The sequence below is a fragment of the Scleropages formosus genome, chromosome 11, assembly GCF_900964775.1.
Source record: "Scleropages formosus chromosome 11, fSclFor1.1, whole genome shotgun sequence".
NCBI classification, from domain to species: domain Eukaryota; kingdom Metazoa; phylum Chordata; class Actinopteri; order Osteoglossiformes; family Osteoglossidae; genus Scleropages; species Scleropages formosus.
Genome location: NC_041816.1, coordinates 15,061,531 through 15,084,032, shown reverse-complemented (window position 1 = coordinate 15,084,032; position 22,502 = coordinate 15,061,531). Strand labels below are relative to the sequence as shown.

General features: G+C 41.5%; 2 protein-coding genes across 2 annotated transcripts; both read left to right on the top strand.

Moving 5' to 3' along the window:
* The first annotated feature begins 4,231 nt into the window (after positions 1-4,231).
* tmed3 (transmembrane p24 trafficking protein 3) lies at positions 4,232-6,050 on the top strand. The gene is made up of 3 exons (XM_018763778.2): positions 4,232-4,544; positions 4,783-5,028; positions 5,224-6,050. The coding sequence occupies exons 1-3, from the start codon at positions 4,308-4,310 to the stop codon at positions 5,455-5,457; spliced, it is 717 nt and encodes a 238-aa protein (XP_018619294.2). The 5' UTR covers positions 4,232-4,307; the 3' UTR covers positions 5,458-6,050.
* Positions 6,051-13,317: 7,267 nt separating this feature from the next.
* Positions 13,318-20,819, top strand: idh2 (isocitrate dehydrogenase (NADP(+)) 2). The gene is made up of 11 exons (XM_018763776.1): positions 13,318-13,561; positions 16,787-16,878; positions 17,501-17,666; positions 17,771-17,931; positions 18,025-18,168; positions 18,322-18,458; positions 18,997-19,148; positions 19,231-19,343; positions 19,684-19,781; positions 19,980-20,072; positions 20,463-20,819. The coding sequence occupies exons 1-11, from the start codon at positions 13,444-13,446 to the stop codon at positions 20,545-20,547; spliced, it is 1,359 nt and encodes a 452-aa protein (XP_018619292.1). The 5' UTR covers positions 13,318-13,443; the 3' UTR covers positions 20,548-20,819.
* The last annotated feature ends 1,683 nt before the right edge of the window (positions 20,820-22,502 follow it).

Sequence of the window (22,502 nt, the reverse complement as noted above, 5' to 3'; positions counted from 1 at the left end):
ATAAAACAGTTTAGTAAAGGACAATAACAATCATCCTAAAATTCTGGTGTATTTAAATATATGAATATGCAAGAGAGAACCTTTGCTTCACTTGTTTAATGGTATTTTGTGACTTATGTGAAAACTCCAGTGTTTTTACCATCCCATTTATGTCAAACACAGCATTTAATGATTTTCACTTAAATCACAAAGAGTGTGTATTGTCTTTCTTTTTCCCCACTTCTTAATTTGCACTTTATTCATTCCAGTACCCTGAAAGAAAGTCCCTTTATTTTTATCCATTATCCTTCAGTCTCAATTAAGCCTTTAGGAATAAGATCATGAACTGTAAAATATGTGTTACTGGGATTTTCCTTCCTGCATTTTGAATGAGCATTAAAAAAGTTATTTTTGAAAATGGTAATATTACAATCACAATTACCATGTAATTCACTCAATAGTTTTTAAAAGACTGCAGAACACATAAAATTGAAAGTACTCTGAATGCCCAAAGACAAAAATAGTGATGCCAAATGTACTACTTAAAAGATATGGGTAGTGTGAAATGGTAATGCAATACATCAAACTGTGAAAAAGGGGTCTGGAAATTAATTTCGTAATTCTGCCAATCAAGCTCCTTTCTGCAACAAAGGTTTTTTATTATCAATTGCATAGTTAGCTAGCAGTAGCCTACAGTATATAGACAAAGCGGATTATCTGTAAAGGTAATACAGTTTAACTCAGTTTTCTCTCTAGTGTTCACTAGTAATAGTTTACCAACAGGGTTACCATTATTAACAGCTTGCCAGGCAGTCCAGTCTCCCATAAGCTAAAAAATGGTTAACCAGCAAGCTAAATATTGTAACGGTAGAAATTGGACGTGTGTATAGCTGTCTTAGTATATTTCAGTGTATTTGAGAAAGATCAATTTAAGGTGTAACAAAAGCTGCTCACTTGATCTAACTTCTGGATTGTCATGCAGATTAAAGCTCGCAAAGTGCAAAGATGAGGAAACATTTTCAATGTTTTCCGTGCAAAGGAAAGAAAATACACCATTCATACTATAGTTCAACTTTTTTAATTAAACTAACATAGAAATATGATACTGATTATATTTCAATGAACAGTCACAAGAGAAAAAATACAAACATTTCATTTTAAAAAGAACAGTCGTGATTTAATGTGTAACACAAAGAGTAAGTACTTTCCTGTGAAGTATATAACTCAACCAATCATACACTATAATGTACACTGTAGTGCTAAATAACAGGAATACATAGCAATTACAGTACAAATTAAATACTGCGTGTATAAAATCCTGCTGGCACCGCAAACACAAAATTGTCAAAAAAATTCAGTTTACAGTAACCAAAATGTTCTTCACACAACAGTAGCAGTTAACAAGATATTGCACACAAAAAATATACTACTTCCATACAATGTACTACTTCTACATGTGAGAGACCTTCCATTAATTTTAAGGCTCATGTTTACAGAAAATCGTGTATATAGGATAATATTTGTACATAGTTTATGTTTGTTTTGAATAAATGTCCTGTTAAACTTTCTGTGTGTTTTTTCTCACTAGATGTCACAGAGTACAAAACTAATTTCTGTAAGAAGAGTTTGCTGCTCTAAGAAGTAAATGAAGAAAACAACACTATTATAATTTTTGTTGAGTTCACTCGGATGAACAGGCTGACAGTTTGACCCCAAAGATTGAACCAAACACAGAGCATCTTTGCAAAAGCAAAGTTTTCTTACATGTTGGCGGAGTACTCAAGAAATTTCACCACATTTTTTGGAGTTTGCAACATAGCAATGAAAGGTTTTTGGGAAATACATCCTTTTCGGTGACAAAATGTGTTATATTCTTCCTACATACAGTGATATTGGCCATTTTGGTAATACATATATCTTCATGAAAATTAAACATTTATGTAGTGTTACACAACAATAAATCTGAAACAATCATGCGAAGAGTTAATAAAAGTGAAACAATTACTTGCATCACACCAGTTAAAATTAAAACGCATAAAGCAGAAACTGAAGTTTTAATGTATGTATATACATCATCTTTTACAGTGTAAAAGATTTTCATTATACATGTTCTGGTAAAAATACAAAGTATCAAAGAACACATACTGATGCTTCCAGCTGAGACTGCTGGCATTATCCATTTTACATCGATGATAAACAACCTGAAAGTCTCAGGGAGCCTATTTGGAGTTGGCAGCACGGTGGCACAGCGACTAGCACTGCTGTCTCACAGTGCCTAGGTGGTGCGAGAGGATGTGGGTTTGATACCCTGCTCAGTCTGAGTGGAGTTTGCATGTTCTCCCTGTCTATATGGGCTTCCTCCAGGTGCTCTGGTTTCCTCCCACAGTCCAAAGACATGCTGTTCAGGTGCCCCATAGTGTGTGAATGACACACAAAGAGAGTGTGCTTCACTGATGTGTAGATGAGTGATGCATTGTAAGTAGTGTATCTAGCAGTGTAAATCACCTTGGTGGAAAAGGTGTGTGTTACACTACAGAGTTCAGTGGAAGTTGCTTTGGAGAAAAGTGTCTGCAAAATGAATAAATGTATATGTGTGTCTATATATATGTGTGTGAACTCAGTAGAAGGAGTATGACTATCTTCCAAACACTGCATAGAGAGTCCAATGGGAAGGTCTCTTTATAAAATTATATATGTCACACATGCATGTATGTATATATCTATCTATACACATAATGCAGTATATAAAAATCCTTAATCATGTTTAGTGGGTTTTGATTTTCATCAGCTGAGGGTTAGTTTTCTTTTTAATAACACGTCAGCTGGAGGTGTCATTTACGTATCACAGTACCTATTACTTAACTTTGTTACGTTTTTATATATATTATTCTTACTGTGTTAGTTCATCACTCCATGATAGGGTGTGACAATATACGTGCGTGCGCGTAACACTGCACTGCGTCTACAAGTAATCCAACAGTGACCCCAGGTGGACGGATCATGCACTTGTCTTACCTTTCGGGCCTCTTACATTTGCATTTATTTATTTAGCGGATGCTTTTTCTCCAAAGCGACTTCCAATAAACTCTATGCAGTGTTATCAGCCCACACACACCTTATTCACCAAGGTGACTTATACTGCTAGATACACTACTTACAAATGGGTCACTCATCCATACATCAGTGGAACACACTCTCTCTCACTCACACACCATGGGGAACCTGAACAGCATGCCTTTGGACTGTGGGAGGAAACCGGAGCACCCGGAGAAAACCCACGCAGACACGGGGAAACCATGCAAATTCCACACAGAGTGGGGATCGGACCCACATCCTCTCGCACCACCCAGACGCTGCGAGAGAGCAGCGCTACTCGCTGTGTCCCCATGCCATCCAATAACCATAGTTATGCAAAAATGTGCAAAAAAATTAAAAACAGACAGAGAGAGTGTGTTCCACTCATGTATGGATGAGTGACCGTATTGTAAGTAGTGTATCTAGCAGTGTAAGTCACCACGGTGAATAAGGTGTGTGGACTGATAACACTACATAGAGTTCATTGATTGGAAGTCGCTTTGGAGAAGAAGCATCTGCTGAATAAATAAATGTAAAAGGGGAATGTCACTGTGTGTGAGGAAGGTTGTGGTGTGAGGCATGTCCATCGACCCCCAGGGGCTACTCTCGGGGGTAAAGATATATTGGTGATGTAATGAGACGAGCAACGGTGCGTGTTTCCGCACGTCCCAATCTACTGCCAAGAAGGACCGCCCACACACACGCGCACACGCCTTCACAAATTACTACGCAGTATTCACCGTTTACTATTATTGTACTTGCATTTATTTGTACCTGCCCTTTATACTTAAAATATCTGTACTGCCTACATATCAGCACATCTTGTCTAATATTATACGTGTTTGTTGTTCATGTCTCAGTCTGTTTACGTCCATGAGCCTCGTCACGACAAGCATTTTGTTCCATAACCGTGCAAGTGACAAATTAAACGACTCTGTCTGTGACGTACTACTCTCGGAATTTCGAACGAAAAGTAAGTGCAGCGAAAGGCCAGTCCAACTTCTCAGCCGGCGTTACTTCGTTGCTTTTCAACTTTTTGTGCGTAAACGTGACATGAAATACGCTCATTTCCCACGCTAAGCAGCGGAGCTCCACATTTGCGCCACTGACTGACTGACGCGACGCGGCGCGGGAACCAAACGCTCGTCCCCGGAAGAGCAACGCGCTCCTGCCACGTCAGTAATAGCGAGCGCGGCCCCCCGCGCGCGCGCCCCTCCGCTCGTCCGGCCGATCGCTGGTGTGCGACGCGCTGCATGCGCTCAGCTGATATCATAAATAATTGGAGCACATTACATAAACACGCTCACGTCTTTTTTTTTTTTTCTTTTCTAGATTATTCCGACAGCATGCAGTTTGTTGGACTTTTCCTCCTACTTTTACATGTAGTTGTTGGCCGTGGCGCTGAGCTCACGTTTGAACTGCCGGATAACGAAAAGCAGTGCTTCTACGAAGATCTGGACGGCGGAGTTAAGTTTGATATAGATTTTCAAGTAAGTTCCACATTTTCGCCTAATATATTGGCTTATTTTCACGGATTCGTTTGCAGCGTTAAAAACCCATTCGATCATCCCTGCTGCATAAGTCGATAGTGTTAGAATAATTTCTATGATTCATATTATTAATACTTAAGAAAAAAATGGCACGATTTGCAAGTTTGGTGTGGATTCAGAAATGTTTTATCTCTCTCTCTCTCTCTCTCTCTCTCTCTCCCTCCCTCCCTCCCCCCAGGTCATTTCTGGAGGCAACTACGATGTTGACTGTTTTGTAACAGACCCATTGAACAATCTCCTGTATCAGGAGAGAAAGAAACAGTACGACAGCTTCTCCCACGTGACGGCAATGAAAGGTGTCTACAAGGTCTGCTTCAGCAACGAATTCTCCACCTTCTCCCACAAAATCGTCTACTTGGATTTCCGAGCCGGGGAAGAGGTTCCCCTTCTTCCTGACATGAACAGAGCCACGGCGCTCACCCAGGTATGTCCTCCATCCGCGGGTGTGTGCCCAGCACAATGAGCCCAAATATTTGTGTTTTAATCCTCTGTGTCCTATTGCTAAAATTTCTGGTGAACCTCACACCTGACAAGTAATTACACTTCTGCCACCATCGCTCCTTGAGAAGGATGGGCTGTGTGTTTGTGTGGCTGACTGAAGAAGGTGTTCCACTTTCAGATGGAATCTGCTTGTGTCTCCATTCACGAGATGCTGAAGGTGGTAGCAGACTCCCAGACTTGGTACAGGTTAAGGGAGGCACAAGACCGCAGCAGGGCAGAAGATCTCCATGAACGGGTCACTTACTGGTCCATGGGGGAGACTCTCATTCTGCTTCTAGTCAGTGTCGGCCAAGTGTTAATGCTTAAAAGCTTTTTTACCGAGAAGAAAACAAGTGTCCCCGTAAGCACTTAGACCCCACACTTGCACTGTCAGTCACATGACTACTTTTTGTTAGTCCAATAATAAGCAAGTCGCAATGATTTCTGTGTCTGACTTTTTTCCCCACTTTGTTGCCTTATTTGTATGCCCCCTCGTATTTCCCACATGTGCATTTCTTTCTTTTTATCTGGTTTTTGATTTGACTATAAATTATGGTGAAATGTATCAATTAAGGTCAAATGCACAAGTACAGGTCTGTTCCACAGGAAATTATGATCAGATATATTTCGTATTCTGACCAGATGTATTTCAGTAATACTGTGTGAACCAATAAAACTATATTTTTTACATTTCATGTCAGGCAGAGCATTGCCTTATACGCAGGAGTTTTTTCATGTAGCTACAACAGCACCCTCCCGTTTATATAACAGTTTTTCTCGCATCAAATGTGAATGCAGTTACTGTACACTGTGGAGCAGAGGGCATTTGATATCTCTTAATGGACATGAGTTTGCTGCTTTTGTCTGTTAAGTATGGCTGTGCAATATGTCACTGTATTTGTTTATATTGGAATATATAGAACATTTTTGCCAAAAAAAAAAAATCCCATGTTTAACTTGAATTGTAAATAAAAACAATCATTCCAAATCCTACAAAGAATCTTTCCAACTTATGAGCATTGTCTGCTGGATTTTTTTTTTTCCATTTTAACCACTGATACTTTCCCAAACAACATTGACAGCATGTAAGAAATTTTCAAAAGTAAGTCTTGCAAAGATAAAATGCACTGTACTTTATTACACTTTCATTACAATGACACTGTCACTGCCTACAGGCAGTGGTCATTATAGTGCTATTACTGCTATTTTATTTCCCTTAATGAAGTACTGGAAGTTTTAGACATGTCCTATACCATTTATGTCAAGTGCGCTCATCCCTTTGATTTAATTTTAATTATGTTACATGATAATGGTAAAATACAGGATGATATATAGTGTGCTGATGAAGTACATGGCCTTAAAACTGTAAAATTGCTGGTTGTGAGCCTACTCCTGTAGTACCTTGGAGCAAGATACTCATCCTAAATCACTGCAGTAAAATAATAACCAGTACAATCATGTCAAATACTGTAAGCTGTTTTCAATAAGAGGGGGGTGCGGTGGCGCAGTGGGTTGGACCACAGTCCTGCTCTCCGGTGGGTCTGGGGTTCGAGTCCCGCTTGGGGTGCCCTGCGACGGACTGGCGTCCCGTCCTGGGTGTGTCCCCTCCCCCTCCGGCCTTACGCCCTGTGTTACCGGGTTGGCTCCGGTTCCCCGTGACCCCATATGGGACAAGCGGTTCTGAAAATGTGTGTGTGTGTGTTTTCAATAAAACTGGCAGGTGTGAAATAATACACAGTTTAGTTATATAATTTAAAGTAATTTTTACCTGTATTTGATTGCAGGCAGGGTCAGATAAAATTTAAGCAACATCTTTCATGTAATCCACATCAAAGGAGATGGGGCTACATGGGTCCTTGGCTAAAAAAAGAAACACTGGAATGCCAGATAAAAATATTGTGTAGATGTTTTTGATTTTAAAAAGATTTCTCAAACAGGGTTTCATGTAAAGGGGGGTGTGGTGGCGCAGTGGGTTTGACTGCGTCCTGCTCCCTGGTGGGTCTGGGGTTCGAGTCCCACTTGGGGTGCCTTGTGATGGACTGGCGTCCCATCCTGGGTGCGTCCCCTCCACCTCCAGCCTTATGCCCTGTGCTGCCAGGTTAGGCTCCAGCTCCCTGCAACCCTGAATGGGACAAGTGGCTTCAGATTGTGTGTGTTTCATGTAAGTACTTTCAGTCACTTCCAAAATGGGATTGGGGCATTACAAATGACTACATAGCAGTTGCTGTGGAATAAAAATGAGCTGATATGATTATTTTGGTAGTAATAAAACAATGTTTGCTTCAGGTTGTAACCACCTTTATCATTTATGTCCTCTAGTCTCCCCATAGCAGAGTTAAGAAACATGACAAAAATGTATCACTCTCATGTGACTCATTTCTTAGATGACATTTTTGTATACAGTTACTTACAGTAGTCTCAAAAATTACTGGAGTGCTTGTTAAAGATGGACAAAACTAATATAAACAGTGCTGATAAACAGCTAAAGGGGTGCAGTGGCGCGGTGGGTTGGACTGGGTCCTGCTCTCCAGTGGGTCTGGGGTTCGAGTCCCGCTTGGGGTGCCTTGCGACGGACTGGCGTCCCGTCCTGGGTGTGTCTCCTCCCCCTCCGGCCTTACGCCCTGTGTTGCCGGGTAGGCTCCGGTTCGCCGTGATCCCGCATGGGACAAGTGGTTCAGAAAATGTGTGTGTGATGAACAGCTATGTGTCATCACAAAAATCTAAAAAATCTCAGGCATTTAATCAAATACACTTTCAAAACAAGTATTCACCCATGCAAGTACACACACTGTCTCAAATTACTTGTTCTGACCAGTGATCTGGAGCCTAACCTGGCAACACAGGGCATAAGGGGGAGGGGATGGGATGCCAGTTTGTCGCAAGGCACCCAAAGCAGGACTTGGCCAAACCTGCCGCGCCACTGTGCCCGCTGCAAGCAAGTAGTATTTTCAAAATTATTGGATCACTATTTTCTCTACTTGTTACAACCTCGCTTCGCATGAATCATAGCGCAAAACGTTTTCATTTATTTTTAATAAGACCGAAAGACACGATCTTGGTTGGGATCTCGGACTGTTCCTCCATGGGCCGCAGGCAGTAAAACAGCTGACCATCATCAAAAATCCCCCGTCAGATTTCACAATGGGCACGTGTTGGTGAGGGGTGAATGTGTCTTTAACAGGGTTTTTCTTCAACTGACGGCAAGGCTCAAGAACCCATGCAGGCCAGAGGTGTTCGTTAAAGTGTCCAAAATAACCGAAACACCACATGAAGAAGGAGGTTAACCCTGAAGTAACTAAATCACAATGACAAATGCAGAAGCAAATCATATTTCTGACTGTCAATTAACAGTATGTCAGCTTTACAAGAGGTCTGACAATTAGGAACTTGATATGTGATATTCAAAGCCAGATGAGGCAACTAACAGAATTCCAGAGAGTGCAAATGGTCAGTGCCTGAATTGCAAATGCATTACACACACACACACTTTCTGAACCGCTTGTCCCATACAGGGTCACGGGGAACCAGGGCCTAACCCAGCAGCTCAGGGCATGGGGCTGGAGGGGGAGGGGATACACCCAGGGCAGGACGCCAGTTCATCGCAAGGCACCCCAAGTGGGACTCGAACCCCAGACCCACTGGAGAACAGGACGTGGTCCAACCCACTGCGCCACTGCACCCCCCATGTAGGTGTATTAGTCAAGAAATAAAAATGCAAAATTATTTAATGTGTTAAATGGAAGTCTCAACAACGATAGGATATGCCAAACATGGCTGCATCGGCAAAGAAGAATACTTTTTTGCAAGTCGAAGCTCACCCACAGGGACCAACAGACAGTTCAAGGATATTTGCTAAATGCCACAAAATTACGGCCTCGAAAGTTACTGCAGCATCGAACGAGCACCTCCGTGGCCCATTCTCACCAAAAACTGCATGTTGCGAGCTTCACAATGCTGAAATTTATGTCAGGGCTGCCATTCAGAAACCGCTTATAGTCAAGGCCGAAACAAAAAGATGCAAAACCAGATATAAGCGGCTCTGAACTGGGACCCCAAGCAGCAAAAGAGTAATACGGTCTGATAAGTCAACTTTCACCGCATATCCTACATCCAGATGGATTTATATTCGGAGAATAACAGAGGATACCTTCAACCCAAAATGTCTCTTTGTAAGTTTTGTGCATAACCCTGGGTGGCGTACAGGCCACCGAAAATGTGTGTCGCCAACTGTTAAAAATGATGGGGGATCCATAATGGTACCGGCAGCCACCTTGTGGGAGTCGATGGGTCTGATTGCTCTGCTCGGTTGTGTAACGGTCAAGGAACATGAGGCTTTTTTACAAGACCGGGCACATGCTATGATGCAAACTCTGTTCCCTCATCATGCTCCCAAATGGTGATAATGATCACAAACACCAGGATGAAGTCAAAGGTTTTCCATCCAGTCAGCAGATCGAAACATCACACACACACTTTCTGAACCGCTCGTCCCATACGGGGTCGCGGGGAACCAGAGCCTATCCGGCAACACAGGGCGTAAGGCCAGAGGGGGAGGGGACACACCCAGGAGGGGACGCCAGTCCATCGCAAGGCACCCCAAGCGGGACTCAAACCCCAGACCCACTGGAGAGCAGGACCCGGTCCAACCCACTGCGCCACCACACCCCCCAAAACATCACTTGTTGATTTATTATTGTTGTTATTTCTGTTAGTTCATCCGCCTGCGTATATTTGTCCCTTTAGCAAACATGTTTCTCCAAAGCGATATACAAACATGAAACCAGTAAATATTGGCCTCTGTATTAAATTTGTTATACATATTGAAATTTCACTAATTTTTTTCAAGAGAATCATTTAATACCAACATACCAACATTGTTCTAAGGTACAATGATTAATCCACATCAATTTAACGCAAATTGGTGAGCCAGTAATAGTGAAACCTATGTCATATTTCTAAAAAACACACTGCATTGCTCATATATGAATGTTTGTGAATTTGAAGTGAATTTTATTGAATGATTTACCAGACTTCTCTGACAATGACACATTGCAGTTAATATCCATTGCCTTTTTTGTTAATCTTTACCAAGAGTAATTTTGGAGGCCACAGTATCAGAGTATGTTTCTGACCTGGTGTTATCCCATTTTGATAAAATTCTTAGTATATTTTTTTTTTTTGCTGAAACGTTTGAACACATTTTAGAGCAATTTTGCTGGTCCTGATGCCTTCGAATAACTGCACTATAGCTCTGTTGCTCTCCTGCTGGCTTTTCTCCAGGCCGACACCGTCACATGGTAGAACACTTGCCGTTCCATCTCCCAATATGGGTGCTATTCACATCTAAATTTAGAGCACTGCTTAGTAAATAAAGGACAGAATGTGAAGGTATTACTTCAAGAGCTGGAAGAGTTTCTCAGTTCACTTGTGTTCCTACCTATTATTTTTGGCTATTTCATTGAAAACATTTCACTGGAATGGATCACAAACCTTACGAATTTAATTTTAAAAAAGTCTTTATCGGCTGCTTGCTTTGTGAGATTCTTATTTCTGTACTGATAACCCAGTACTCTCAGCACTAAAGATAGTGTGTGACAGCACTGAACTCTGCAGATAAGGATCCGAGAGTGATTAGAGTAGTTAAGTTACTTTAGAATTAAAAATTTTAAGGTAAAAACTGGAAGAAGTACCACCACATATATCCACTTAGGTAATGGTGTTTATTTATTAGTGGAACTGAACAAATTGTCCTAAGAGGTTACCTTTGATGTTTAATAACGGTATATTAGGCTCACACACACACACATTGGCTGAAGCCGCTTGTCCCGAGCGGGGTTGCAGCGAGCCAGAGCCTAACCCGGCAATACAGGGCGCAAGGCTGGAGGGGGAGGGGACACACCCAGGATGGGACGCCAGTCTGCTGCAAGGCACCCCAAGCGGGACTCGAACCCCGAGCCCACCAGAGAGCAGGACGGTATATTATATAATCATAAATTCATTAGTGCTTTGATTAATTCAATTTCATTATTTACTTGTCCAGTTAAGGTTGTGCTGATCTCCAGGAAGTATGAAGGATAAAGAGTGAGCATTCTGTTGCAGGCACTGATGTTTGGACAGTTTTATACAACACATCTTGGTTTGGCCATGCATAACTCACATTGTCTGAACCATTTGTCCCCTTTGGGGTCGCGGGGAGCCAAAGCCTAACCCAGCAACACAGGGTGTAAGGCTGGCGGGGACACACCCAGGACGGGACACCAGTCTGTCGCAAGACGCTCCAAGCGGAGCTCGAACCCCAGACTTACCGGAGAGCAGGACCCAGTCCAACCCACTGCGCCACTGCACCCCCAGCCATGTGTAACTATTAATAAAAATATTCAGAGAAATGTTTCCAACAATGTATGAATTACAGTGAGGTTTACGGAAGTTTTGTCTGTTTCATAGTATTATTGACAAGCCAAAAATATATTAACATTTTAATCATTATTTCACATCAAATGTTTGCCTTCAGTCGCACGTAAAATACTGTACCACACAACTTTGGGCCAAACATCTATTTCCGTATTACTGTTAAACTAATGTGACTTTCTGTTGCCCAGATGTCCTTGCAGTCCCTTTTTATCTTAACACACCTTACTTCCCTTCAGTAGACCTTCAAAAGTGCTCCTGAGAACCTCACTACTGCACAGTCTGTCCATGGCACGATGGGAAGGGGAGGACCTGCCTTTCTCAAACAGTTGATAACAACTGCCACTACTGGGTAATTATGTTCAGTGAGGTTTCTCACTGTACAGTATATGTAACTTTCCCCATAGTGAGGAAAAGAGAGAAGGAGAAAACAGATCACACATAGCGCCCTGAAAATGATACATGACACCAATAATAGTAGGTTTATGTTTATGTTCATTCAATATATTGTTGTGCTTGAAATTTGTGACTTTTTTGGATTGTGACCCTTTTTGTTGTCTCTTTGTCCTTGAGTTTATTAGGCTTCAAGCCAGAAGCATAGACTCCCCCTGTGTCCTTCACCCTGGGTCATTTACACTATGACAGTAAGGGTTGTGACAATCACCCTGATATGCTGGACAACTCTGTCTCCTTAGAGGCATCGTAGTGTTTCTGCCTACTGACCCAGTCCTGTCACTTCTTCCCCCAAAGCATATTTAAAGTCAAATTTTCCTCTCCACTCATCCTACTCGGTTTCTTCTTCAGGTTGTCATTGTTCTGTCTGGGTTGGACTGCTGCAACTTCCAGTTGGTGGGGCACCTGAGTCCACTATTCCTTCTCTAGAAAGATATCCACAACTCATCAAAAATTCTCCTACCCACCTGGGGTATTCTGTGCCTCTCTGACTTTGTTCTGATTTCTGGCTTTTTTGCTGGTAGGATCCTGAACAAGGTTTTGGTTCGAGCATCTGGACCAAGATTCCAACACTCCCTTTATACCCCAGCAACAGTACTGCACTCCTCCACCTCTGGCTGCTTGGTGGTCCCATGCACCAGAGGTTAAACATCAAAAGTCTGTAGGGTCTCAGTTTTTTAAATAGTTTTATGAACAACATTGGGTCACAGCAACACTGAGACAGAAAGAGTACACCGAGAAATTGCAAATATGCCCAGATTCATTGAGCAAGAGCAAATCCACCACAATCTGAATCTCCTCCATGAACTGTGCCCTGGCAAAAATGGTGTTATAGGACATACTAACTATCTGAAGCTCTTCAGCTGTTGTGAAATGCACTCTTTTTATTATAAAGTATAGTCACTTTGGAGATGTGTGTGCTGAACAAAGAATTTAAATGTGAAATGAACAGAAGTGTATGTCTCCCATTCACGTTAACCTCACCTCTTCTTTACTCTTAAACTCTCTGTCTTGGTGATCTTTCTTTGTGTTGGTTATCATGATGATGATAAAGACTGAAATAAAAAAAATTGCATATTCATATTGTTTTACGTATTTCTTACTTTTAAACACTGCATTATTTAAAATTGATTTAAAGAACTTTTAGTGCAGCATTTAAATCTTCAGTGCGCTTATATACTGGTAAACATGCTCACTCTCGATCAAATCAATGACTCCGGACGTCTTGGAAACGCGGACACCTCCGAACCGCATTCAAATTACACGGCAGCTACCTTTTGCAACGGACGCTCAACGGTTGCGATTCTGATTGGTTAGCGGCTTCGTTTGGTGACCAAACGCTGCGTCCTCGGGGTTACTTCACGCTGACGTCGGAGAGAGGGCGCTCCGTCTGGGAGGCGCTCTGCGCTTATTTCGGTCCTCTCCGCCGGCGGCCGGTCCTTCTCCGTTCGCTGCTCTGCACTGCTGGTGAGCTGCTGCAAGGTGACTTCGCTGGAACATGGCAGGGTATCTCAAGGTCTTCACTTCCCTCTGCAAGGCTTCGTCCGCTTTGTCTAAGACCCCTTCGGTCCTCGGTCCGGCCGCAGCCTCCTGCCACCATCTGCAGAAGCGAAACTGTGAGTTTAAATATGTAAATTGTTGACGGCGATGCTGCCTAATCTATTTTTAACCTAATGGAAACACAGCAGTAGCAGTTAGACATCCGGATGATTTTTGTTAAAATTTTTGCTTTTTTTTGATGTGTGATGATCTTAGCGGACCGCGCTGCATGAGTATGTGGGTATTTTTGTGTGAAACAGCGCTATTCAGGACAGACTGTCACGTTGGGGCTCCAAGAGGGACTCGCTCACAAAGGACATCTCATTTCTGCTCGTTCAATGGGAACAAATCGTTTATTTAGACTGCGGCTCTGCGAGGACCGCCTCTCGCGTCGCGCGACGTAGGCTTTCAGCCCGCCGGTGGTTCATTTATTGATTTATTGCGGCTGATCTGTCGTCCTTGAGCCGTGCGCGCGGCGAGCGAGCGAGCGAGCAGCACCATCTGTCTGACCTACAGAGAGAGAGTGAGCGGCGCCGATGGCGAGCCGCGTACGTGCAGAAAACCCCTCCATCCGAGAGCGGATTCAGCAGCGGGCGGGTGCCATTGTGGTCCGCGGCACAGCGCTCTGAGTCTTCATACATATCGAATTCTCGGAAATGAAAGGGAAGCGTCGTAAACAGCGTTTAGCCGCGAGTCGGTGCGAAGGAAACGGCTCTCGTTGTCTTTCCCAGGTAACCATTTTGTTGACCGTACACAATGTCACAGTCATGACACTCGCCTTACGTTTGATTTGCTCAAGTAAGACGAGGAGGCGACTTTTGTCGAGATCTGTTATCCGTAAATTCGGAACTCTGTCTGTGTACTCGGATGCTAATGGTTTAATGTAAAATAAGATTTCTCGGCTGGCTTACTCTGCAGTGAGTGAATGTGTGTGTGGATAGGTACCGTTAGCATGCTAATAGCTGAAGTGAAGGACTCCAGTTGACTTGCAGACACACGCGTTTTTCTTTAAAGACCGGGAAATGCACCCGTCTCCATTTGTGCGCTTTTTTTCCCGCTCAAACCGCTTCCAGTGCGTTTTGACGTTGTGTGTAATAATCCCCCGTTAGGCTCCTTATGTAAGCGCCGTAGCCCTGCTTGGTCTTCAAGGTCAGCAGCGGCTCCAGCAGCACTGCAGGGCCTCGCGGTTTGACCTGTGATCCTGGAAAAGGACCCAGCAGGTGATGGACGATTAACCGCATTTTTTTTTTTTTCCTGGAGTCTGTTGTGGGTTTTAAATTAAACAACCCATGCCATGTTTCGCCTTCACTGCACCAGAGTAGCTGCGCAGGACTGATACCGGCATTTTTCCATGCAGAGTGAGAAGAGACGAACGAAGGACGCGTCGACGTTCGCCCTTTTCTGGGAACGACTTGGTTTCTTTAATTCTATAAATAGCCTTTTAATCGCTTGTGACACAAATTGGAGGGAAGGCTCGGGGGATTCTTTAGGCTTTCTCCAAGACTGGATAATTCTGCGTGTCCGTGAAAGTCATGAAGACTTGTAGCTTGGTGGGAAACGTCGGTGCCTTTTTCAGCAAACCTTGAGACCGAGTCGAGTGTGATGATGATGATGATGATGATGGTCACGTGAACAGAAGTGGCAACGAAGGGACTGCGAACTGCCCTTGAACAACCTTTCCTCACTAACCGACCCACTCGGCCTGAAGTCTTTTTTTTTTTTTTATGGTGGAATACCATACATAAGATAGTTGACTACAGAAATTATAAATCCCCACAGAAGGTAAATGTGCCCATAGAGTATTTTTATACTTTGAAACGGGCAACTAGTTGAACTGGGGAGTGCAGTTTTCTGCAAAGTCAAAAGTGCTCTTGTCTTGATGCGTCGTCTACGGCGAGGTGAAGTTGGGTTGAGTACGTTGTTTGAGGCCTATATACCATTTTATACTTTGAAACCCTTCACGCAAAACTTCTCCGGTTGCTGGACGAAGTGTTTCGTGTGGAACTTTCTAGCCGCTGTTGTGATTTAAGTTGAAGACTGCGGTGTGTAGTTACTCAACTGCCGCGTTGTACGAAAACGCTGCCTTCTCTTTGTAAGATCCGCAAGGTTTAAGTTGTAGGGATTCTTTAGGGTAAAAAAAAAAAAAAGAAAAATTCAACTTTTTAAGAAGTGTTTGTCTTTATTTAGAGGAACAGAAGTGCATGAGCTGGCAGTTGTGGATTAGAGTGCTTTATGGTTTAATCTTTCTTGTTTATGAGACCATTGGGGCAGTGCTTATCTGTGAAGTTCAGAAGAAGGTTAGTCACTGTGTATCTGTAAGGGCACTAGTGTGTTGAACTGCTTTCATTCAAAGTTGGGTTTTTGTCCAATATCTCTGGAAATTTGATTACAAACTTGCAAGTTTGTTTATTTTTTTAATTAACTCAATGGTTAAAAGAATGTGTTCCAAAGACTAGGTTAAGCTTTTGAAAACGTGCCTTGAACGGCAACGTAAATACTTTTGCTCATTCTCGTAGAGATTCGTCTTGCAGCGCCTGAGAAATGTTTAGTACGTATAGGAGGAACTCGCCGGTAGTTTTTGGGAAGTGGAGACCATGAGCACGAGTGCTTGGCAGGCGGCTCTGCAAGTCATTTGATCACGCATGCTGCTCTCCTGTGTTTGGAGAGACACGGGCGTACGGTTTAGCCCTGTGGAGAACATTTTGTCCAGCTTCGTTGCAGTCCTGTCTTTTCTGGGTCAGGCAGTTTTGACAGAACTCCTGCAGTGCTCCTCCCAACAGATCACGTAGGCTATGTAGTTCATCATGTAGGCCATCTAGTTCTCATAAATATAACATGTTACTATAAGCATGGTAAACCATTGATTTGAGTTTAGCTTTATTGTTGTTAATCTCTTCTTTTCACATTTATACAGGAGGGGAGGGTTTTACCATGTGGTTGTGGGACTTCTTTTAAACTAAAGAAAATTTGAGGAAGGAAGAATGCAGATTGTATATAGTGCAAAAGTACAGAAACTTGTTTTTCCTTATGGAAAAATCCCGTAATTAAGGGTTGTATGCTTTTATTTTACTTTTGGATGTTAGTACAGTAAATGAGAAGACTTGTGGTTGTTGCTGCATTAGTTTCTTTTTCTAATTCATGGTAAAAAAGCAGAAGTGTCAAGTGTCTTATGAATAACACCATCTGGAGCTCTCTCTTTCATACACTCCTTAAAATATGCAAAGTTAGAGGTTAGTGTGTACATTAACTCAACTGAGGTCACATCTTTTAACACACACACACACACACACACACCCCCCCAGATGGTGATAAGCGGATCAAGGTGGCCCAGCCAGTGGTGGAGATGGATGGAGATGAGATGACCCGGATAATCTGGGAGTTCATCAAAGAAAAGGTACTGTGCAGCAGTGCTTCTTACCTTGCTCTTTGTGCAACCTGATCATTAAATTTACACTTATTTATTTAGCAAATGCTTTTCTCCAAAGTGACTTCCAATGAACTGTATGTAGTGTTTTCAGCCCACACACCTTATTCACCAAGGTGATTTACACTGCTAGATACACTACTTACAATGGGTCACTCATTGTGATCATGTGTGTTGTGTGTATTCTGAACAAACTAAGCATTTTTTTTGCAACTCAGCACTTCAGTTTTCACATTTTATCCACCTGCTTTTCGTACAGTTTAATAGATTGAGTACTTTTGTACTAGTTGTGAAAACAGGACTTTTTCATTTAAATGAAATTACATGCAAAGTTGGTTGTTCTTGCCATTGCAAATATCCAGTGTTAAATTTCCAGTTCATTTCTTGCTGGCCTTTTTTCATTAATTTTTCCCTGGATGATGTTACTTGTATATACCTGTGAGAATTTTCTATATATTTAAAATTCTGCATATATTATCTGGAGGAAAAGAATGAGATGTAACAGTTTGTTATTGGACTGAGGATTCAGAAGAAATGCTTTTTCTGCATGGCTGTTTTGAAAAACTACTTTTTCTGCTGCAATGTTCAACAGCTTATTCTTTCCAACGTTGATGTGGAACTGAAGTACTTTGACTTGGGTCTTCCATACCGTGACCAGACTGATGACCAGGTTACTATTGACTCTGCTCTTGCCACCAAGAAGTACAGTGTGGCTGTTAAATGTGCCACAATCACCCCTGATGAAGCCAGGGTTGAAGGTAATTTCTGATGCTTTGTAGGCCTGGGGATTAGGAGTATTCTACTGGAATGTTAATCCAGAATTTTGTAACCCCTGTATACTTTGCTTTCACTGGACTGGTAGAGTTCAAGCTGAAGAAGATGTGGAAGAGTCCCAATGGCACCATTAGGAACATCTTGGGTGGGACAGTGTTTCGTGAGCCAATCATTTGCAAGAACATTCCTCGTCTGGTTCCAGGGTGGACGCAGCCTATTACCATTGGCAGACATGCTTTTGGTGACCAGGTATGTTCTTCAAGTCTGTAATATGTCTATGTGAAGAGTAGTTGAGGGCTCTTGTAAGTTACTGTTTCACTGTGTATACTTTCTGCTGTGCAGTACAGAGCGACAGACTTTGTGGTGAACCAGCCAGGCAAGTTTAAGATTATTTTTACCCCTACGGATGGCAGTAAAGCAAAGGAGTGGGAGGTGTATGACTTTCCTGGTGGTGGCTGCGGAATGGGCATGTATAACACAGATGAGGTGAGCTTAACTGGTTTAAACATAACTCGCCAACACTGTAATTTTGTGTCTTTTTCTGTAAGGTCCCTTCTGCTGACTGACCAACAGTTTCTTTTTTTAGAATAAGCGAACTTGACTTATTTTAGGCATTGTTCTCATCTCCTCCATGTACAGTCCATTACTGGCTTTGCACACAGCTGTTTCCAGTATGCTATTCAAAAGAAATGGCCCCTCTATATGAGTACCAAGAACACCATTCTGAAGGCCTACGATGGGCGATTTAAAGACATCTTCCAAGACATCTTTGAAAAGTAAGAATTTTCTTGGATATAGACATATAGGATACATTTAGTTGTAATATTAGAAAGGGAGGCAAAGAACCTACAAGAGGCGACCTCAAAACCTACAAGAAACTCATTATATTTATCTGGAATCTTGTATTCTGAACAGGTACTTGAGTACCAAGTGTCAGAAAAGTCCTGTATACGAAGCTTAAAAATGGAAGTGTCTGCAGTAAGTGTTTTAAAAAAGGAATATTGTATAACTAAACACAGCTATAAATTAACTGGTGAGTAGGAAGAGACTGTGGCCTGGTATTGCAGAGGGTAAAGCTTTGGCCTCAGTGCCTAAGCTGTGGGGTGTTCAGGTGTAGGTTTTAATTCAGCTCAGTGTGTGAAGAGAATGTGTTCTCTGTTTTGCAATTCAAAGACATGCCCAAAAGTAGGTACTAATAAACCACTTGCATCTACCCCTAAAAAAAAATGAATTTGTAGGTAGTATGGTTGAAATTTGTGTTGTAAATAGAACTTATATTCTTTGTCTTGGCTGACCTGTTTATTTTGTCCATAGGAATTACAAGCCAGAATTTGACAAACTCAAGATATGGTATGAACACCGACTTATTGATGACATGGTCGCCCAGGTGCTGAAGTCTTCTGGTGGCTTTGTGTGGGCCTGCAAAAACTATGATGGAGATGTACAGTCTGATATCTTGGCCCAAGGTGAGTAGCAGTACCTGTGACTTCCTTTTCTTTTATGATGGTTGTTTTCCCCATGTGACTTTCGCCTGGGGTTTGTCTACAGGTTTTGGTTCACTTGGGCTCATGACCTCTGTGCTGGTGTGTCCTGATGGCAAGACAATCGAGGCAGAGGCAGCTCACGGCACTGTCACCAGGCACTACCGCGAGCATCAGAAGGTTGGTGGGGATTATGGCTTTTCGGATGCTTAAAGACACAACTGGGGGAAAAAATAATTCAGAAAATTTAAATGTGGTAAAATGTTGTGGGTGCCACTCCAAATGTTGTCAGGTATGTGTAGTTCATAGTGAAAGTACTGTAGTGTCAGTAACAGTGTAATGAGCAGCTAGTTTGGATTAAACTAATATCTTTGGGCATGGTACTCATTAAATTTCTCTAGTAAACATCCTGTATAAAATAAGTAAATGACTTGGTGGCTTAACATTCTAATGTTGAAAAGCATCAACTAAATGGAAGAATAAACTTAACTAAATGACAGCTATTTTTGATCTTTTTCAGGGAAGGCCTACCAGCACCAATCCCATTGCCAGCATATTTGCTTGGACCAGGGGGCTTGAACATCGTGGAAGACTGGATGGCAACCCAGACTTAATCAAGTAATATTTCAGAGAATACTGATGGCCTTGAAATTAGATTTCCCCCACTTACAAATTTAGGCCTGAGCTGACAGAAGCTACACGTTCTTTCAATGCATGTTGATAAAATGGAGTCTAGTACAACTAACACAAAGTCAGTGTTCATAGTGATTTACTGGTAGGCCCTAAGCAGTTCTTGTTTCTGGTGATCATGTATAGGTTTTCTCAGACACTGGAAAAAGTTTGTGTTGAGACTGTGGAGAGTGGGGTCATGACCAAGGACCTTGCTGGCTGCATCCATGGACTTGCCAAGTGAGTTTCTCAAATTGGAAATGTTGGTTGGTGTTTGGGTAATTAACTGCTTCCTTGTTAATTTCCTATTAACACTCAATCTTTAACTGCAGTTCTACTAAAAGGTATCTCATGGCTTTCCTGCCCCATTTGGACCAAAGACAGCCCTAATATGTCAGTCTATATTTTTATACCCGTTTCATACTGCGAGGACTTTACTGCCATTTACTTGAATTGCTGTTGTACCTGTCCAGCTGAGTTAAAAGTACAATGGTAAATGTTTAACTGTAAATTGAAGTGATCCATGCTTTAGTGTGTAGGGTTCCTTTTATTCTGTATCACCTTATTCTGTTTCAGTGGATTAACTTCTTTGGCTTGCACTGACTTATGCTTGTACTGGTTGCATTGCAGTTGTAAGCTGAACGAACACTACGTCAACACCACAGACTTTCTAGATGCTATCAAGAGTAATCTGGATAAAGCCCTTGGCAAGTGAAGAAGGGCAGGAAAAATACTCTTGGGACTGACTTCTTAACCTCAATTTTAAGTTAAAGTCATGAAAATGATATGCATTATGTCAAAGTGAAACTACTTTTAGCTATAGAAGTTTTTTAATTATTGCCATTTAGGGTATACTATGGCAGTATTACTGCCATTCCTTTTATGATGTCCTTCCCCAAGAGAATATTGTACTGTAAGATATCTTGCCATGCAACATTACCAGCTGAACACTTGAAAAGTCACAAATAAATCTTCCTTACATCTTCTCTCCATTTTATTTTTTCACTACAAACTTAAACTTTTCTCCTAGACTTTTTTTTTTAAAAAAATGGGTACATTTATAAAGTACACATTTTATAGGTGTTATATCCACAGTATATCTCCTTTAAAGCTCAGATGAACATATCTGAAAACTTTCCTTCTGTAAAGCAGGTGCAGCTGAAAAACATTCACAATTTTTATATTCCTTGTTTCACAATACTAAGCCATTGACAATATGATTTTACTAAAGCAGTACAAATCGTATATATTACCCGTCGTTCACACAGGGACCCTATTATAATACAGCAGTTCACATTACACTGTCATTCATTTACCAGAGTAATCTGTCATGAGATATATCTCCTTTCTGGAATATTCATTTGTAATTCTTATTTGGTGTCAGGTTTATGATAGAACAAGCTTTTAAATAATAGGGCTGCCCCCCTAAATTTACAACTGGAAGAGAATGGAAAACGTTGACGTTACGGGTCCATGGGATCGGTCCCACAATTCAGACTGTTTTAAATCTATTAGCTGCTTTTCAGTCATTAGAAAAGGAAGTACAATTCAAGGGTAAACATTTTGTTGTTCTGGTCAGATAATAACTGTACCTCCTTTATCCAGCCATATCCTCTAGTTTAATAGTATGGGTGCAGCTTGTTTCATAAGTGATTTTTGTGCCCATGAGGGCCTTCCAAAAAAAGTTAAATTTAGTCTAAAACCTGGAGGTGAATGTGGTGGAAAAATCAAAGGAGGCTGACTACAAAATGTCTAATGGTCTTGTGCTGTAGCGATAACTATGAGAGAGTGTGTGTGTGTGTGTGTGTGTGTGTGTGTGTGTGTGTGTGATAAGCAGTTTTTTTTTTCTGGAAAGCTTACTATTATAACTTGAATATTTGTTCAGATTAGCTATATATTACTGAAATCCCTGTAAATTGCATATAGATTATAAATTTTTCTGTGGTAATGGTAAATAGCAAAACCATAGTTAGAAAACCTTTTAAATTCAGGAATAGTATTGGTCAGTATCTCTCAGCCCACCTAAAACACCAAGATATAGGACCTCTGAGTACTTTTGTTTTTCTTCAGCAACATCTTCAAATTATGATGGGACTTTTTAAATATTGTATGCCACCCCCAGCATTATGCAGGGTCCCAAAATAGATGATTACTTTAAAGAAGTAAGAATACATCAGATATGTGCAAACTTTACAAAACTGACTTCTAATAATATTAAAGGTTATGAATCGTTGGTATGCTGTCTATCCCTAGAGGCTTTCTGACACAACCTTCTAGTATCTAATGCAAGGCAGCCAAGACACAGGGATGATGTGGTAATAATGGCAGAAGTTCCCTCTAGTCAAAAAGAATTTGTCTACCTAAAATTTTAATTTGCAGTATAAAATTTAATAAGGGTAATCTATTGCAACAGAACAGATATAAACCTGCCAGTAATAAAGTTTTTCTTTAATGTAGCACGTGAACAATTTTTAGAGAATGCCAAGACCTGAGTAATCACATGAGACCATCAGGCCTCTATAAGAATACATTAATTCCCTTAACATAAAGTTTTAATAAAAGTGCAACTAATTCAGCAGCTTGTGTAACAAAAAAATTGTTTTGCGCTGTAGGCATTGTTCACATAGATGTGAAAGAAACCAAGGAAAACTTCTTTTGGCAGCAGGGATT

Bases quoted from the DNA above. Each gene is read 5' to 3' on its own strand.
- tmed3 (XM_018763778.2), top strand. From the start codon at position 4,308: ATGCGCTCAGCTGATATCATAAATAATTGGAGCACATTACATAAACAC. The intron at 4,545-4,782 runs GTAAGTTCCACA...CCCTCCCCCCAG, and splicing joins AGTTTGATATAGATTTTCAA to GTCATTTCTGGAGGCAACTA. The intron at 5,029-5,223 runs GTATGTCCTCCA...TTCCACTTTCAG, and splicing joins GAGCCACGGCGCTCACCCAG to ATGGAATCTGCTTGTGTCTC.
- idh2 (XM_018763776.1), top strand. From the start codon at position 13,444: ATGGCAGGGTATCTCAAGGTCTTCACTTCCCTCTGCAAGGCTTCGTCC. The intron at 19,782-19,979 runs GTAATATTTCAG...GATCATGTATAG, and splicing joins GGCAACCCAGACTTAATCAA to GTTTTCTCAGACACTGGAAA. The intron at 20,073-20,462 runs GTGAGTTTCTCA...GTTGCATTGCAG, and splicing joins TGCATCCATGGACTTGCCAA to TTGTAAGCTGAACGAACACT.